This window comes from Trematomus bernacchii, unplaced genomic scaffold, assembly GCF_902827165.1.
Source record: "Trematomus bernacchii unplaced genomic scaffold, fTreBer1.1, whole genome shotgun sequence".
In the NCBI taxonomy this organism is placed as follows: domain Eukaryota; kingdom Metazoa; phylum Chordata; class Actinopteri; order Perciformes; family Nototheniidae; genus Trematomus; species Trematomus bernacchii.
The window spans coordinates 4,447,449-4,466,685 of NW_022987588.1; the positions used below are offsets into that span (position 1 = coordinate 4,447,449).

The window sequence follows — 19,237 nt, forward strand, 5'->3', positions numbered from 1 at the left end:
GAAGAGCTCATTTCCTTTCCAGACATTTCTATAAAATATTCACTGCTATCTCACAGGCCAAGGAGGCTGGTATAAACTAATCACTGAGCTAATGGGAAAACTTATAGCCCCCTGATGGCGTTACCTCTGAAAGGCGCGACAGCACAAAGCAGCCGACGCATGAATCATTCATGGGAAAAATAAAAGATAAAAAGATATCTGACAATAAGCAAGGCCTTGTATAGAGTGTATAAAACAAGTTCCCCCTCTTATTTCCTCCATTAAAACGCACAATCTCACTTTCAAAGAGTTGCCTGTCCAGCCCATAGAATTAAAATTGACCAACGCGAGTCCTGCACCACTTCAAAGGCTGCAGCTTCTGAGAGGAAGGCTGGCCGCTTTGACAGTCTTCATGGTGCGTTAGGATTTCTATGGCAATTGGGTAGTGAGACGCTCACATTTGAATGTGTCGGGTTGAAAAACACTAACTGCCACTAAATGAACTATCATCAAAGCGAAGGATGCACCTTCTCCAACTAAATGTGTGTTTGCACAAATTCTTCCGTTTCTTCCGTTTCTTCACAAATTCAAACCGTTGGCAGGTAGATGACACACCAGCTGCAGACACGCTATACATGTGCCTGTTAAGCTTTGGACAAGACGAAAACAAATTGCATATCTTGTAATAAACAACAAAAACAAAAACAACAACACACACTGGAAATTATCCCGGGCTTCCACACTGCATCAATTAACACACTTGACTCCTGGAGGATGGTGGGGCTGTGGCAATTTGTTGCAAACCCTTCATCAGCACTGAAGTAAAACACATCTAATATTGAGCATCTTTTATAAAGCTCAAGAAAAAAAAACACTTCAGTAGCGCTCAACCCCCTTTTTTTAAAGGCCAAAACAGCAGATTTGTTTAGTCGTAATGGAGCTTTATCAATTTTATAGCTGTTCTCTCAGCATTTCTAAAAACACTTTATATGCTGCCTCATTCAAAGCCCTTGTGGGCCTCCTCTCGGACGTTTACAGGGCTAAGGGCCTAAAGAGTAGCCTGCTCTTGTAGGTCCTGTTTGGAAACAAGGGCTCAATGAATGTTACAAAATAAACACGATGAAAAATAACCAGAGACAGTTCCTTCAGCATTAAAAGGAGGGAGACTTAATAAAAGGAGTGAAGCAGTCACCCTTCAGTGAGAAACGCTTTGAAGTAGAACTTATTATCTGAGAAATACTTTTTGGTTGTCCTAACGACGCTGCTGAATGGGAAAGGCTCTCCTTTGTCAGCGATTTGTTCTCCTTTAGTGGGATGCCCGTGGAAATCACTTACACGGGCCACCTTTACATACTGCCTGCAAATCAGTAACTGGCAGAGTCAGACATGCAGACGCCACTTTGGAGAGGACAAAGCAAGAAGTCGCAGTGAAAACGTCGCTGCTTCTCAATTGTGCCCTTTAAAGGGGTTGAAAGATAATTTCTCAGACGAGCGTAGAACCAAAACAAATGCTGTCTTGTCAGACTTTACAAGCATTATCCATCTCCTGAATGTTTTTGGCACAATGCGCAGGAAAATGGCTTGTGAAGTGATCATTTTAGTCACAAAAGTTAAGAGGCTCTGGTTAAATAGATGCAGGTCATTTGATCCATGCACCTGCGCCTGCAGACCGCACTGGGCTTGGCTCACCTGACAGCAACAGAAAAACGCTCGTTTTCTGAAGGAAGAAATAAGGATTTTTTAAACTTAAGGTTTATTTTTGTGGACAAGAAAGCAGGTGTGATGAAACAGCACAACAACACCCCCACTCAGATATCAAATATAGCAGAACAGCAGCACCTTGTGACAGCTTTGGCTGATTTTCTCTCCGTTACTAAATTAAACCACACAGTTCTTGTTCCTAAATATTACAATAATTAATAAGAAATGTGTGATGAATTAGGAAAAGACCCCTGGAAATAAGTGTGTGACTTAAATACATGAACTACTGTATATTTATTATATTACGTTCGTTAAAGCAATAAGTGAGTCCTCTGTTGAAATATAGACCATAGGTCACACTTAACAATGTGTTGTTTCCTAATTTGGATAATTTGTAAATTCTGGTCAGAGCTTTATTACCGCTTTTCACCTCTCCCTCTAAATATACTGCAATTTCCAAGATAGGAAAGTTTCAATTTAGTTACACAATATTATCTGTGCACTGTGAAGTTAACTAAGGATCAGAACTGAAATGCAAAATGACCATGAACTGCAAATACATTATTGTTCAGTCACTGACAATGAAGTGATTCGGTGCCACCTGTTTGTCTACCCGAGTCTTAACTTTAACGCAGTGTGAAGTTTCCGTGTTTCAGGTTCACTTCTTTCTTCACATTTAACGGCCACATATTTGCAATCCAGGCATTTTGCCAACATGTTCCAAGCTCCCTACCTGCCTGCCTACTGTCTTAAGTTTCATGATCAAGTCAGAAAACATCGCAGTTGCTGCTGGACCTCTGCCCGGTTAACTGGAGACCCTCAACTTCGGAGAGCGAGTTTCATTCCCTTCCAGTGAAGCACCCTCGCTTTTATTCTGCTCTGGGAACACTCCGTTTATGTTGTAGCTACAGTAAACGCACTCCAGCCTGCAGGGACAAGTCGACAGCAAGTTAGCGACTCAACAGTTTTTTTTTTAGGAAGGAGTGTTTCCTCCTGATATTTTGATTGCGCATGGGAAAAATTCTTTGTCCGGTTTTACCCTCGGATTCTCGGAGGTCTGCAGGGGGAATGTCACTGCTTTCCAGTCCCACTACAGCAGCTGGTTTCACCCATTAGCCCCGGTGTCTTTCCCAGAGGAGTGCGGGAGTTAAACATCTGACAAAGCGCGCGCCGGGGGGTTACTCAACTGACCTGTACTTGGTTTAAGTTTCACAAGAACTTCATTAAATTAATTACCGAGCGAGCAATCATCCATTTTGGATTTTGAACAACATGTTTTTCCTTCATGTTAAAGCAGCAACCTATGCTGTTCTAGTGGTTTCCGCAATTACATATAATCATAACCTGCTAAGAACTCTTTGCTGAGAAGGAAATTGGTTTATTCTTGTTCTGACATTTAGACTGTGTTATTTCTCACCTTCCATCTCAAGCTAAGTGGCATAACGGTATAGAAAACAGCAGACATAACAGCACTGTTCCTCTGTTTGTGAGACCTTATTTCAGATACTGTTCTTTAATTCAATTACAAAGCTTAATTAAAAAACACTTATCAGAATGTTTCATGTTAGACAAAGTGTACCTGGAATATGTTTCCCCCAAATATCTTCAATGAGCACTAATTAACCATCCTAGATTACTTTGTGTTTTAAATGTGTTAACAAAAAAGACAAAAATAGAGTGAAAAACAGAAGAGGTATAACAGAATACCAACACATTCTAATTCCAAAGAGAATGAGAACAATTATTTGTAATAACTGAAGTCTAGATGTTTATCTGTAATTGCACTATGAAATTATGATTTTTGCAATGAAAAATAATTAAATGCATGAACAATTACTATAAAGCATATATATGATTATTTTAAACAACTATGTAATTGTTATATTGAAAGTAGAAGCATTTTCTTCTCAAAAAAACAAAATGTCCTAATGAGCTGACAAGCTGATATGACAGATCAGTGCAACACCATGCAGAGTCAGAATTAAACCATTCCCACTAAATATTTTAGGGATGGGGTTACTCTACCAATATTTAATGTTGTCACGTGTATTCCGGCTACTTTACACTCGTGCACTGCTATTCAGAAGAGCATGATACATCACTCAGAAACTGACATAATATCTGGTGGCTCAGTAACATCTGTGGGGGTAGAGACTTGGTGCCGGTCCAAAGCCCCATCCCAGGACTGGGAGCCACTCCAAGGCAGTAGGTGAGGAGAGCAAGGTCGTCCACGGACAACCGCATGAGCCAGGCCCCGCTACCTGGCCCTTGTATAGCCCACCGGCTAGAAAATAGAAACTAAAGTGCAGATAAGCGCGAGCATGCTGCCCCAGTAGTCTCTTATTGAATGACAGGGCTTTCCTAAGAGCCTCTAAATGCAGGATGTAGGCTTCAGCGTACTGTAAACTAGGGCTGACAGGGTGGAGGGAAATGGAAATATATACTCTATTAAAGAGAAGCAGATGGACTGTTTAGTGTGGGATACTTTGATTTGTGCACAGGGATGCTCCTGTTTACAAGTTACCTGAGTGAAAACAAACTGTGTCATCCCTGGCACATGGAGAACATCCTGTATGACTCCGTTTTACTTATTTTGAAATAAGCATTTTATATTCTTAAGGGCTGTTTTTCCACTATAAAAACAAGAAAATTGGATAGGATACTGCATATTACTCCATTTAGTCTACTCTTCACATAGTGTTATGGAACACATGCTGTATTGACTTGGGACTTAAACACCAGATTGAGGCCTCTGGTGATTTTTTTATATATAAAGGATTACTTTCACCACCACTAATCAAATTCAAATCCATGTATCTCCCTTCAGTCGGAACCAAACATATCTTGAAAACCTATCTATGATTGATCGAAATGATTTCAAAAGCTTAGTGCCAGTCCACTATTTTAATCCACCCCCACTCCTTTGCTTCTACTTTCTTACCATCACTTTCTCCATTGTGGGCGAAGATTCATATCAGTGCCAGATTTGTGCAGAACCATCACGCCTTCGACATCAGATGGTGGGCCATAATGCATCTGGTTTTATTGCAGAAAGGTCAACATTGAGAGTGGGGGAAATCGCAGCTGGGGAGAGGGGGCATCCTTGGAAATGAGAGAGAAGAAGGGGAAGAAGGTTATTTCCAGGTAAGGAGAGAAGGAGCACCAGGAGAGAATAATCTGTTTTTGTAATAAAAAAAGACAAACAGTATTCTGTGCCAACAACAGATAAGGGTTTGACTCCTGCTTGGCCAAACATCTGACCGTCTTCACATAGTTATGTTCATCATGGGCAAACTGGTGAAGTTGGTTAGCAATCATCCTCAGCTTCCAGTCTCACTGTAGGAGCTCTAATCCAATGTGATAAGCCAGTGCACAAGCAGTAAAGTATCCAGTGTGGAGGCACCACTGCCTCCTCAACCATGCAGAGCCAGGACCTCCCTCTGACTTCATGGAGTTGTCTGCGTGGTTGCCAAACATCACAAGCCTCACACCCATTCTCTTTCACAGACTTGGGTTTGGAAATGAAAGATATGGCTCTGGATGGGCAGAAGGAAATGGTGTCTTGATGTTTCCATCTGACCAGGGATAAGCCAGAAAGGATATATGGCTGGATAGGCAATGCGATTGAGAAATGGGGGTCTCCATCTGACCAATGGCTTCAAAAGGATGTTGTGTTGGTGCACTGAGGCCCCAGATGAGGCTTAAAACATAAATGATTGAATACAAAGATGACCTATGGTATTAATGGTGGCAGTGAACAGCTCCACATCCACTTTCCATCCCTCGCCTTGCTTTGTACTGCAGAGAAGATGTTTGGCCCTCACTAGCCTTCAAGAAATTCTGTTCAAGAAACAGAAATGTAAAACATGTTGAGTGAAAGACATCACAACCCTCCACCTCATAAGGACATAAGCAGTGCACGTATTAGCCGGGCTCTTTTACTTGCTGTGAAGATGCTGATGACAGCCATAATGTGTCTGGTTGTCCCACAGGACGCTTCGCTCTGGACTGCCCCAATCACAAGACTAATTGTATAATTAGGCCAGCTCCGTTGGGGATGGTCACCTTTTGGCCCTTCCTAGACACTTGCCATTGTAAATGACAGTATAGCTCACAAACTATCAAAGCTGATCCATCTTAGTGACACTAAACCTTGAGATGAGGCGATATTTTGTTAACATGACTGATAGTTCGCCCAAAACCTAAATACATAGGATGTGAGTCTCAAGAGGGCTGCATTTATCACATCATTATGAATGTCAAATCTTATAATAAGATAATTTGCATAGTTTTAATAACAGTACTTTTTTAGTTGTTTAGACTATAGTGTTTAACATAGTCTAGCACATATTTGAAAATAACCTGTTTTCTGGATTGTGAGAAAGCCAAGCAGCAGATTATGCATTCCTCAGTTCAGTGGGAGGCTGCAGAGTTGTGCTTTTCTATCACAAGTGAATTGGTCCTGAGGAGAAATACAACGGCCCCTCCCCAGTGCTTCCTTATTTCCCTACCACAGCCCCTCCTTAGCATTTTCAGCATCACCATGCACATCATTATCGTTGTCAAAAGTTGGGGGGGGTGTGTGCTGTGGCAGGCGCTGCCCGGGGGGAGCCGATTGGAGGAGGGGGGTGAGGGTGACGTGCAGGTGTCGGAGCTTCAGTTCTGACCGGCCGTGGCGAGGTTAGGACACCTCTCCATCCAGGAGGGCCCCATAGGTGCCCTCATTACGCAGGCCCCCGTGGCACCGAGCGACGTGCGCATGGCGAGGAGAGGTGCGACTCCTTACGCTCAAAGTGTACCTCTCACACCTGGCCTCTGTCTGTCTGTCACAGCTCCTATAGGGAAGACTCCCAATATGAATTATAATAAGCATAATAACAACCTTGTGGATGCAGGAAGGGTTTTGGTAATGGCGCATTATGAGAGCCTGTTAGGCAAGCATCAATTTTAAAAACGCCTCTGAGATGTCAAATAAAGTGAGAGCAATAACCCGAGTCATCACTTAAAAAGTTATTATTCATGTGCTAATCCTCCTCTGGGCTGGCTTCTTTTTTAATTCTATCCGTATCTGCTCTAGCAATCCAACATTTCCTCGTCTAAATCTTCAATCATCGCTCTACATCTCATCATATTTTATGATGCTTGCCCGAAGTTTCAGCAAACTTCCCCGCTGCACACTGTGACCGAGATCCAAAGGGCAAGTGGTGCTTCATTAACCGTATCCCCATTTACTTTAGATCCCCCCTGAGTCTCAGAGAGAGCGGATTAATGTCAATTACCTGTCATTTTGCAACACCTACAATATGTTATGTAGGCTCGAGGCTGGCTGTATGGAACCACGTCGCCTTTTCTCTAGAAAACACTTTGAAAGTAGGAATTTGAGAGACTTTTAATATAAAACATTACATTTTACATGCCAGTTTAAAATGCAGCTTCTTATACCTTCATGTTTTTGGTTTGTTTTAATTGTTTGAGCTGCAGTCTATAGTTTTACACGAAACGTTGTTTCACTTTCATTTAAGTTTGTGTGTAAGAGGGGTTTGGGGGAGGGGGGAGGGTGTTTACAATTAAGGATTTTTGTTATGCTTATTCTTTTAATAACATGCCTAATCTCCTTAAACCATTTTAACAGACGACTAATTATGGCACACTTTACATAACAAAAAAACATGTTTCATTGTTTTTTTTTTAAATCCTAATTATCATTTGGATTACAACAAGTTTGAACAAGATAATGAGAGAGTTGTGGTTATTTATGTTGTTTCAATAAAGTATACTTCTATGATACTAACTAATAACTGTCACCGGCTCAGTGGACGTGATTTCCCTTTAAAGAGCCCACAGAAAGGACTGCTATGCATGATGACCGCACTAAACAAAAAGCCAGAGTACTGGACAAAGAAAACACCATCCAGCTCGAGGACCAATGAGGGGTTTCTTTCACTTTTCAATCACTCCTAGTCGTGCCCGGGATTAAGAGAGGGCTCTTGACTCTCTCTTTCACACAAAACCAAGAGTGCTTGTCAGCAACTCGAAAGAAAAAGGAAAAGAATAATACGTTAGTCCAGGGTTATCGTGTTTAATTGGATTAGATGGTGTCATGTTGGAAGTCCGGAGCATGACAAACAAGAGGTAGACGGCTGGGATGTATACATCCCTGTCCCGCTTGGAAAACACTAGATAGAGAACTTTGTTTGTGATTTTTTTCCTTCTATTTTGTTTAGATATAATTTAATTGATAACTACCTCAAAAATAATTACCAGAAATAATGCATGTCTCTCCATTAAAAGAAGTGCAGCACGCTGAGGCTGCGGGCTGTGGCACTGGAAAGGTTTATATTGTCGGGATTGTGTTGTTGGCTGTGCGCTGCGCTCATCTGTGCGTCAAGCAGCGGCAGCAATAACAAGGTGCGCGCAGCTGTGTGTGCAGGTGCGCGGCCTCCACCTGCTCAACGGCACAGAGATATAGATAGAGTGGAGAGAGAGGAGAGAGAGAGAGAGAGAGAGAGAGAGAGAGAGAGAGAGAGAGAGAGAGAGAGAGAGAGAGAGAGAGAGAGAAAGAAAAGAGAGGGGTGGTGCACATCAAAAGCTTGGTTTTTGATTGTGTTGAGACATGGGAAATTATCACTCTATACATATCAGTTTGTATCAACATTTAAAAACCCGAAAAATAGTTAGCAATACTTCCAACGAGGTAAATTAAATTAGGTATAAAAGTTTAAGAGGACAATTATAGATTTAATTTTCAGTAATAAACATTTAACGCTAAAAGATAATGTTAACACACCCTGTATATAAATAATAAAAAAGTGTAGGATGTCCCAACAACATCTTTCGCAATATTTTGGTCAAAAAACTAAATCTGGGAATCGAAAAAAAGAGGTTGGATTGAGCTACTGTGGATGCTTTCATTATAAAACGTCAACTATTGATAACCTGCAGATAAACAGGGTAAAACAAAGACAGCAGCATGAGATCACAACAGATACTTGCCTGAAAATTCATATATGATTTATTTTCCTATTCGAAAATACTTGCCTTTATGAGAAATTGTTTCCAAGAAGGTTTCATTTCATTTTTCAACATGAGAGTAATATGGAACCTATTATTGTTTGGCACTGGCTTAACATTTTACTGCCTAATTAACTGCTAGAGGCAGGTGAGAGATCTGATGTGCGTTTATGTCTGTATGGCCACAGACCTCCGCAGACATGTTGTTTTCATGAGGTGCTGTTACCTTTTTTTTCTCCCTTAAAACTGTCTGTGTCGGTCGCGTAAACTTTCTATTGGTCTGTCTTGTCTGGTGCGTTCAGGGACAACAAAGAACAACAAACAAACAAACAAGACTCAAGAGCAAGTAGGTGCAGTTTCATTATTTAATTAAAGTGCATTAACTGTGACAGATGTGCGTTTTTGTATACAATGTGAAAATCACCTTCAGACATGCATCCATCCCATTTAAGTTGTGAATCAGACATTTATTTTTCTTTTACTTCACCATGCAAAATGTGCGGGTGTAATCCCCAGGAAATAAAGTAGGCCTAGAAAAAGAAATACAAAAAAGAAACTGCAGTGCTGCAGTGAAGAGGAAATTTGAGTCAGAAAGGACGACAGATGGACACTTGTGGTAAAAAAATGAAAAAGTTGCAGGGACTTTTTGTCGCTCTGTAACGAGTCTCATTACCATGCCTCCCCCCTCCTCCCCCCCGACACCCTTCCTCACTCCTGGCAACAGCAGACAAAGCGCGCGGGTTTTAGTGGTCTCCGGGCAGCCTTTGATCTGAGCCCGTTAAGGAGAAGGGAGTCTGGGGGAATCAGAGCTAAGGAGGAAGGTAAAGTCACCTAAAATATTTTTACCTATATTGTACAATCAATAATTTCATTAGATTTTTCAATGTGGGACAAGATGCATCCTAATTTGCATATAGGAGTCAACACCTGAGGGTAAGATGTTGCCAACTGGAAGTCTGTTTCATTTCTGTGACTTTTTTTCTATAACTGCAAAATATATTTATCCACCAGGTAAATACACCCAGGAGCCTGGACTTTAAGAGAACCGGACCTCCAAGAACTAAACAAGAAGCAGGGAGGGCCTTCAAACAGAGGCCTGGACCAGTTTGGTGGGTCAAATTAATATAAGGACCCCTCCCCAACATCACCTTTATGATAGACCTAATGCAGGTGGGATGCAGCTATGATCTATAATATGTTTATACCCGTTTGGTGCTGGAAATGAAATATTGATTAAACTTGACGTGCAGTGGCAAAAACAATTCAACCTAAATGAACATAATTTATTGTAGATTACATTTATTTGGTTTGGGAAATGTATATTATTCAGCTTTACATGAGGCCTATTAAGGGTGTTTTTATGGCTTTGCATAAAAATAGATTTATACTAAAATATCAAGGTGAAATAAAAATATAAAAAGGATCTAACAACTCTGATCCTGCATCCTGCCTCGCGCCTGCGTCGCTGATACTCAGACAAAAGGTTTTCTCAAATTAAGTTAGTAATGGTCCACATGTGCCAGATCACTCAGGCAGGACAGACAGGCCACGGTGAATTTCATATCATGCAAACGAACTGGAAAAAAAAGGAAAGAAAAGGAGGCTGGACATGCGCCTGTCATCGGTGGGGAAATAAAAGGCTCTGCGCTTGATAAAAAGACCGACTGCTTTTGGTGGTTTCTGAAGAAAATATCAAAAAATATCCTAACATGCGATAACATTCAGAATAAAATGACAGAATACTTCATTAATGCAGTAAGAAACGCTTACCTGCCATACATATACAATGACCCAACAAGATAGATAGCTTCAATATTTTATTAACAAGCTTCGGAATTAATTTGCTTTTACGTTATAATTATGTTTTTATTATTGTTTATTTTAAAATGATCAGTTTACTTGAGGCTGCATTTTCTTAAATGCATTTTCAAATTACATCACTTTTACAATTACCACATCAGGATGCTTATCCTCACAAAGCAAAAAATAAATAGTTTCCATTTAATCTAAAGCATTTTTATTAGAATTTGTAAAGCGATATTTAATACTTTTCATTGTGTTTTTCCGCACTAGGCCTTGGACACTTGAAAATTAGCACTGACTGTAATAGTTGTAGGAAATGGCCTTTTGGAGCCACTTGGAAAAGGTTTTAATTTATTCAAACAATATAACAAAATATCGCAACGCAGTTAATTAGCTTAAACTAAATGTTTTATGTTGATCAGCTCATAGCCTACGTTATATTTTAAGTCATTGTTGCTAATAGGTTTACACTTCTCAAACTGTGCTGCAGTTGCAATAACGAGGTATTTCATTGCTTTAGAATAATCTTTTGCTGCAATTACTTTGTCATATATCGTCATTAGAAGTCTATTAAAACATCAAGTCATTATTTGGGCATCCCCGGGCGGGGAATTAGAATAAAACCATCTTTGCCACACGGGTCCCATTTAGATTAATGGAAAAATATGTAAAACATTTCGTTTTAATTTTCCTCTGACAGTGTTTTGCATACATGCATTTTCTCCGCCTGCGCTGTCTCTCATAATTTATGAAAGCAATCTCGACCAACACATTACCGGGCTATGAAATAATGCTCGCAGCCTAATTGATTCCCGTCACAATTTTGTGAGGTTATAATCGTGTTAATTGTAATTTACTCTCTCAGGGAATACCAGAGAGATGTATTTAAATAAAACTACCGAGAGGACTGAGAAGATTATATCAGCTCCACACATAATAGAAATGTCATGTAGAATTACACAGCGGAGGCAGACAGGGATGCATTCCTCTAATCTACATAGATGTCACTGAAATCTTTGGCTTTCTCATTCCAAAATGTTATTGAATTGCAAAGTCGTCAAGGTGCAATAAAAGCAAAACGAGAGCAAAAGACAGCGTTTGTTTTACCTACAGGGGGAGGGCTGAGAGAGTGTGGGTGGAAATAAGGGCAACATATATTAGAAAGAATGATAATAAAAAAAGGTGGTAAACAAACACTAAGGGGATGTTGTGTTTTGTTTTAATATAAACTAGCCAAATTATTTCCTGATCATCCTCAGAAGAGCTGCCCTTTTTGCTTGGTCCCTGCATGATGCCCTGAGCTGCTTCCTCTGCTTAGAGACCTTCCTTCCTGTCTGAGGGACACCTGTTGGTGCAGAGCAGCTCCGAAAAGCCATGTTGTCCCGTAAGACCGGCCTCCTTCCTCACTGAAGTCACCTGGTGAGCCTCCTTTCAACTCCGAGTGCAGCACATGTGTCCAAGAATGGCTTGATCGAGCCTATTATGCACTCAATAGGGAAATAGATGTTGTATTCAACATTTGGAAGTAAAATATATTTTTTAAATGTTTTCATTATCAACCTTTCAAAAAAACAAAAATATGTATTCAGTGAATACTTGGAGACAATACTTAGCCTCCAAACTCAACTTATTAATTGCATTTAATCATTTCACAATTAAAAGACATGCAGAAGCTTAGACTAAATGCAAAACCAAAGTGGATTTCCTCCAGTAACTCTTTCAGCATTCACTTCAGATTGTGGAAAGACTAAGCTGCAACAAATGATACATTTCTGTAAGTTTAAAAAAAGTCAGTGTTTCAAGTTTGATACAAATCAGTGAAGCCCATTTGAATGACATAACCTCAAATCAAGAAAAACGTTTGATTCATGTAATCAGCACAGGTTATTCACAAACAACACGTTGCAGAATGACCAAGTGTGAGATGTGGCTTGTCCAATGCCTGTTTAAAAGATCCACAGAGCCTGCACAATGGCTCTTTACTTAAGTACCGTTTGTAGATTTATTTAATTAAAGTAATAAATAACAGTTTTGTCTACCAACCTAAGGGTTTAATGGAACATTGGGTGAAAACAAACAATGTAAATTCATGGCAGAAAAAAAGTGAGCAGGGGTGAGAGAAATATGTGGCCAAATGCCAAAGAGACAGCTTACTGTTGGGGTCTTTGGCTGGGCGCAGGAGTGGTTTCGATCTTTTTGTCTGGCCTGGCCTGGCACAGACCACAGTTCTGCCCCAGACACAATAGATCATACAGTACTAGTGAGAGAGGGAGAGATGAGGGGATGAGGTGGGGTATGGTGCCTTTCATTACCATGGTCACCAATGGCACTATTAACCATTCAACACCCCCCCAATTATCCTCCCATCCACAGTCAGAGAGACAAAGCCTCGGTCCTGGTCTGCTGGAGCAACATGGCCACTAATCTGTCTCACTCCAACATCACACCCACTTCACTGTCTCTGGAAGTCAGACATGCACAAGCTCTCCACAGAGCGCCTTTGTGCTTTTATTTGTGACAGCACAACAAACGACTTTACTGAACTTGTCGAGGAGCAAAAAGACAGTCTGGAAACAATAATTCAAGTTTAAATCTTTGTGTTAAATAAGCGTTCAGGTAAAGAATACTGTCGCAGCATGTGCATGTATGCAGTGTTTCTTTACATTTTGTACAGGTCATGGTGTGTGTGTGACGCCACACGCCTTCTCCATCAAGACCGCAGGCTCACGGCGGCCACAGGGCGAGCTGAATGTCTTCACTGAGGAGGCTGACACAAAAAAAGCGAAATCGTAAGTTTACGCACTTCCATCTGTGTTTTCTAAGCGAGCGAGACTTTGATGTTTGTGAGTCGGGCCCTGGGCAGGGGGCTGAGGCCTGACTGGAGCGCTGGGGCCTAATGAATAGATCCACAACAGTGGCTTGTTGTGTTTGTTTACCCTTTCACCCAGCTGCCTGGATCGTGGAGGTGGGAGAGCATTCATCATGACCTAGGAGAGATGGGAGGCATGGGCACACACACTGAAGAATGACATGATGGCGCACACTCTGCACAGTGTGCCAAAAAAGTGCCCAAACAAGGCAGTAATCGTCAATACACGCCACGAGCGAATAAAAGGACCAACAAAGAAAAAGTCAAACTTATTGCAATTGCCATAACAATCAAATTAAATAAATAAAACAATTTCCACATTTATTAAAACTTAAATTAAAACCACAATTTCCACAATCCAGTTATGTCCAGCAAAATATATTATAACACTTCAAAGTGCCATTTTTGTCCTGAAACCAGCAAGAGTTCCTGTTCCCTTTGACGTCTCCCATCAGGGTCAAGTTGTGCGGTTCCTCGTGATTCTTCCCACCAGTTGTGTCATTTCTCTGGCACCACAACGGAGAGTGTTACGATGTTTTTCGCCTGCTTCACCGAGGGCATGTCAATCATGCTGCCGCGGAAGGTGAACGCACCCTGAACAGGTTTACACAGAGGTGAGAGAACAGAAAGACAGAAATGAGACCAGGTGTAAAGTGAACACGCAGCAAGTAGATTAGTGTACCAAAAACAGAACATGCCACATTATGAGAGCCATCCTTAAATGCATTTTGCATTAATAGAGAAGTATCATAAAAATGTAGTTATTAATACTAAATAATTGCAAAAAAAATGAAGTTGCAGATGAAAGTGTACCTTAGTAGACATACAGTCAAAGTGAGCCATTAAAAACTGCCAGGAAAAACCGCACAGACTAAACATTGCATGGAAATGTGTAAATGATAAGGAATAAAATGTACTTTGAAAGATCTCCAAGAAACATCAAGTCAGAAAAATGCAGTCAATAGCTGGGGGTGACACTTATGAAAAACAAGCACCTGTCGTGTGGTGAGACAAAGGGACTGACCCTGCTCGCTGTTCAACCCCTAAGTCTCACACACAGACAGGAACACACACACACACACACACACACACACACACACACGGCAGCAGAGGGATGGGTAGGATCTGAATCCCTCGGGCGATGCTTAGTAGGAGCAGCCCTGGCAGGGAGAGAGGTGCGGGCAGATTGTGCATTACCTCAGCAGATAGCCCACAGAGCGCAACACACAGGATCCAACCATGCACTAAATTAGGAACAATAATATTGTACACTTAATTGGCCCAACTCCCCCCCCCCCCCCACCACCACTTCTCCTATGCATCTCTGAGAGTCACCCAGGGGTGTACAGTATGTATTCTCTGGAACTACAGAGGTGTGCGAGAGGGAACACAAAAGGATCAGTCCGAGTCTCAGAGCAGAAAAACACCCCGCTCATCTGAAGAGTCCCAGATAATGAGTCACGCAGGACACATGCATTACAGAAAGTCTCATATAGCAATATCCCCTGGTTAATAGGACATATCTCCCCTTTGAAATGATGAAAGGATTTGTAATAAATAAAGTTGTTTTGTGCGGTCATTATTTGTTTTAATTGATTTTGGAAGAAAGAACGAAAGAAATCTGAAATCACATGACGTTTTAATGAGGTTGTTACCCAAGTTAACTTACTGAAAACATTTAACAATCAGGATAAAAGCTAAAAAACGATTAAAGTTTAAAGAGCAATGGGCAGTGTTTTTTTTTGTGTGTCATCTATTCATATTGCTTTTGCCCAATCTATCAAGTTATATTGATAGATAACACATTTGTGAATTGTCTAAGAAATAACCATCCACAGCTAGCGATTTCTTTTTAAATGTAAAATAATTGCTTTTGGAAGAGAATAGTAACATTACCTTTCCCTCCTTTTGGTGTTGGTCAAAAGCAGCAATGAGCTCTTTGGCCCACTGGACCCTCTCCAGACTGGGGGAGAACTCCTCCTGCACAGCTTGGATCTGCCCCGGGTGGATAACCTGCTTACCTGCACAGGACACACACACACACAAACACACAGAGAGAGAGAGAGAGAGAGAGAGAGAGAGAGAGAGGGAGAGAGAGAGAGAGTGTAAGTGAAATATGCAAATGATAACAGCAGGCTAGGCTTCAAATCAAAGAGACATTTGTGCTAAAAAACAATGTTTTTACGTGTTGGCACAGAGCTTTCAATAACACAGTTTGTGCCAATTACACTCCCTGATTATAACAAACAAGATATTTTATTATGAAAACTGTTGAGCAAACAGCTGCATGAATGGAAAAAGAAATCCCTGAGATTGATGAGGGATTGTAGCCGGCACTGTTCATGAGAGGGAGAAACCACAACACAGAAAAGCAATGAGACAAGAGAAACAGGAAATACGGAAGACTAAATTGTGTGTGCGTGTGTTTATGTGTCAGTGTATCCTATGGCAACACTGAGGTGAGTCAGATGGTCAGCACGGGACCAGAGGAGGCTGTGCATCATCACTTCTGCTCGCAGGCCTTCTGTCTGACTGCCCTTAGACTTCAGCATGTGAAAGAGGGAATACTGCTGACAATATAACACACAGAGCCCAAGTAAACATACACAGCAACTCTTAAAAAATGCCAATAAAATAAAACAAATTAAGAAAAATACATTTAGACCAAATATTATATTTATAACCATATTCAAACATGTTAAACAAATGTTTTCAAGCGTCTTCATTAAAATACTTTCTATTATCAACTGGTAAAAATAAAAGAAATGCATGTCTTTTCCCATGATAACATTGTATACAATTTCAGAACCTCAGTGGTTGCATACCTTTCAGAAATTGCATCTTATATCCAACTGAAACACGAGCCTAACATGGAGTTAAGGCTCTGTCTGAGACAATCCCCCACCCTCCCGCCCCCACTCCGTCTCAGTTAAATGTGGGCTAACGCCGCAGACATAATCCCGTGTACATTTGCAGATCAAACTTGTAGTGATAAGTTAAGGTTATGAAACGTCTGGTGAGAACGACGGCTCAGCGGCAGCCAGCAGGAACTCGACACTTTAGGGCTTAGCTCTGTCGCTGACAACAAATCCTTCAAGGTGGCCGAGCAGGCGGGCTGCACGCGCGAAAAAATGTTGCCCAGGAGAAATGAGAAGGGGAGAGGAGGATAAGACGGAAGAGGAAAGGGGAGGAGAGAACCCCACACCCTGCATCCAGCTCCGCTCACCCCAGTTAACCTCCAAAAAACACACAGAGCACCAACACAATGAGCACACTGTAGTTAAAGGCTTGAACAATTACTAATGAGAGAACGCAATTCATTGACTTGCAACTTATGACAAATAGATATCTTCGAGGGAATCATGCACATCATAAAATGTGACACTTGGCACCTGTTAGCCGGTCATTGCGAATTCATGAATGCCTGCGTGTTTGTTTGTGTGAGGCGGAGAGACTAACTGCACATTTTCGGTTGGACTAACAGCCTGAGGACTCCCCAGGGCCACGCTGGAGATTTGCTGGAGATTTGTAGGAGTGTGTGTGTGCGCGTGTGTGAGTGTGCGTGCAATCTTGTGTATATTTATTTGTGCCTGCCCGTGCATCACCTCCTCTGCAGTACTAAAATATCAATTGTAGTTTGGATATTATACAGATATTGTATTATTGCGAGGATTTAGGCCAGAGGAGCCACCTGTTTTACTTCTGTTTTGGAGAAAGGAACATGTTTGCACACTGAAATTGGCTGGTTTAAATATATTTAAAGAGTGTGTCTCTTTGAGGGTCTGTCTGTCTGAGTGTGTAGGACAACAGGAGAATGACAGAGTGAAGAGGAAACAGACAGGGTGCCCTCAGTTACAACCCATTGGTTCTCCTAAAATGCATCACTCATGCCCTCCAGCCAATCCCGGCCTGCCATGTGGTGCTGGCATCTCATTGGAGGATTGCCATTTAGCAAAGTGCTCTCAGGCGAATGATGGGCAGGGTCCCGGGGATGGAAGTGAAATGCAGAGAGCTTTGTGGAACCGATTTCTATGTCAGTGAGGCAAACACTTTTGGAAGGATTATTCAGTCTAAGCTGCGACATGTAGTATACAGCACATAAAACAAGGTGCTTATAAAGTAAAGATACTGCACTCTTTTATATCTAAAAATTAATGACCGTCCTCCCAAACAGATTTACTTTGTCAAGGTTTTGCTGGATTTTGCCTTGCATGTCCCATGTACTGGTAAGAAGCCTAGATGTTTGTGTCTGACCAGTGTGTTCTGTGCTCAGTGCTAATGGGTGCTGGATGCAGCTTAGGTAGTGCCAAGGTCAATTACTGCACAGGTAGACGCTTTTGGCTGCACCGTATTATTGCTTAAGCACACTCGGGCCAGAGTAATAGCTACTAACTAAGATTATACAGAGTGCCCATGGCTTGTAAACCACTAATCCAGTGCTTTGATGGTTCGGTTCCATATTCAAATCGGACCATTTCTTCATCAACGGCTGCTACCATCTCAAAAATATTTTTTTGCTGCAAAAAAAAACAAACCCATTTGATTCAAAAAGGCAAATTATTTAAACATATGTGCATAGGTTTAAGAAACCCCTCAACATAATATGCGACTAACAGTAGTGTGTAAATAAATGTAAATATTTCATTAACCTGGACACAACACACACACAACACACAAACACAACACACCACAACACACACACACACACAACACACACATCACACACACATCACACACACAACACCACACACAACACACACACACACACCACTAACACACACACACACCACACACACACACACACACACACACACACACACACCACCACACACACACACCACACACACACACACACACACAACACACACACACACACACACACACACACACACACCACACACACACACACACACACACACCAACACACACCACACACACACACACACACACACACACACACACACACACACAGGCAAATGAGGTCACCTGGAAAATAATTTGCTGGATGAGGCAGCAAGAAGCTCGGCTACAAGATGATTTGATGATGTGAAGTGTAGGTAACATGTCTCTAGGCCAGGGCAACATGGAGCGTGTGCTCAGCATTCACAATTATTCAGAGCCCAAAAGTGTTAAGTGCTTCTTTTTCTCCATTTCATTCCTGAATGAATGCTGGCTAATTGCTTCGTTCAATGATCTCACATTCAAAGAATAACAATCTAAACATAACATAGTAAAATAAAACAGGATATAATGAGATTCACCCACGCCCTCATTTTTTATGTGGAAACAAATCACAGTAGGAAGTATATCATATGTTAAAATAATCAGTCTGCAAAGGATAAAAATATCAGAATATATAAATGTGCTGCGGCAGAGGAAGAATGACTGGAATATTCACTTTGGAACAGGCTGTCCAGCCTTCTGTGGTCTGTTACACGCAGTCCGCGGGGCACACACACACACACACACATTTTGCAAGCGTTGCCTGGCTACAGACTCACCGAGAGCGCTGTTAAAGTAGACCCTACCACTACTTTAACTCCCTTTAAAAAAAAATCATACTTTAGCACACACACACATGCATATTTGCACATAAGCAGGTAAGCACCCAAGTGCACACACACAAAACCAATCATAGTGGCACAAAATAAATGTCAGAAAAGCATTTAAGGACAGCTGTGTCGTTCACAATTCACTTTAGCAGCACCTGAGGTGCTTAAAAAAAGACAAGCAGCCAGTTCTTAAACCACTGCCACAATGGTCATTTTGAGACATTCATTCATTACAATGAATCATACAAGTATATGGATTTCAAATGAAAAGCCAGATGGTCTGCAACCTTCCACTCCGTTTTAACTCAAATAACATATACAT

General features: G+C 41.3%; 1 protein-coding gene across 1 annotated transcript in view; it reads right to left on the reverse strand.

Annotated features, from left to right (window-relative positions):
* Positions 1-13,663: 13,663 nt before the first annotated feature.
* Positions 13,664-19,237, reverse strand: part of clybl (citrate lyase beta like) — a 57,318-nt gene continuing 51,744 nt past the window's right edge. Inside the window, exons 7-8 of the mRNA XM_034128893.1 lie at positions 15,260-15,384; positions 13,664-13,957 (exon numbers count right to left, since the gene is read on the reverse strand). Coding sequence (XP_033984784.1) covers positions 13,862-13,957; positions 15,260-15,384 — 221 coding nt within the window. The 3' untranslated portion in view covers positions 13,664-13,861. The remainder of the gene's footprint in view (positions 13,958-15,259; positions 15,385-19,237) is intronic.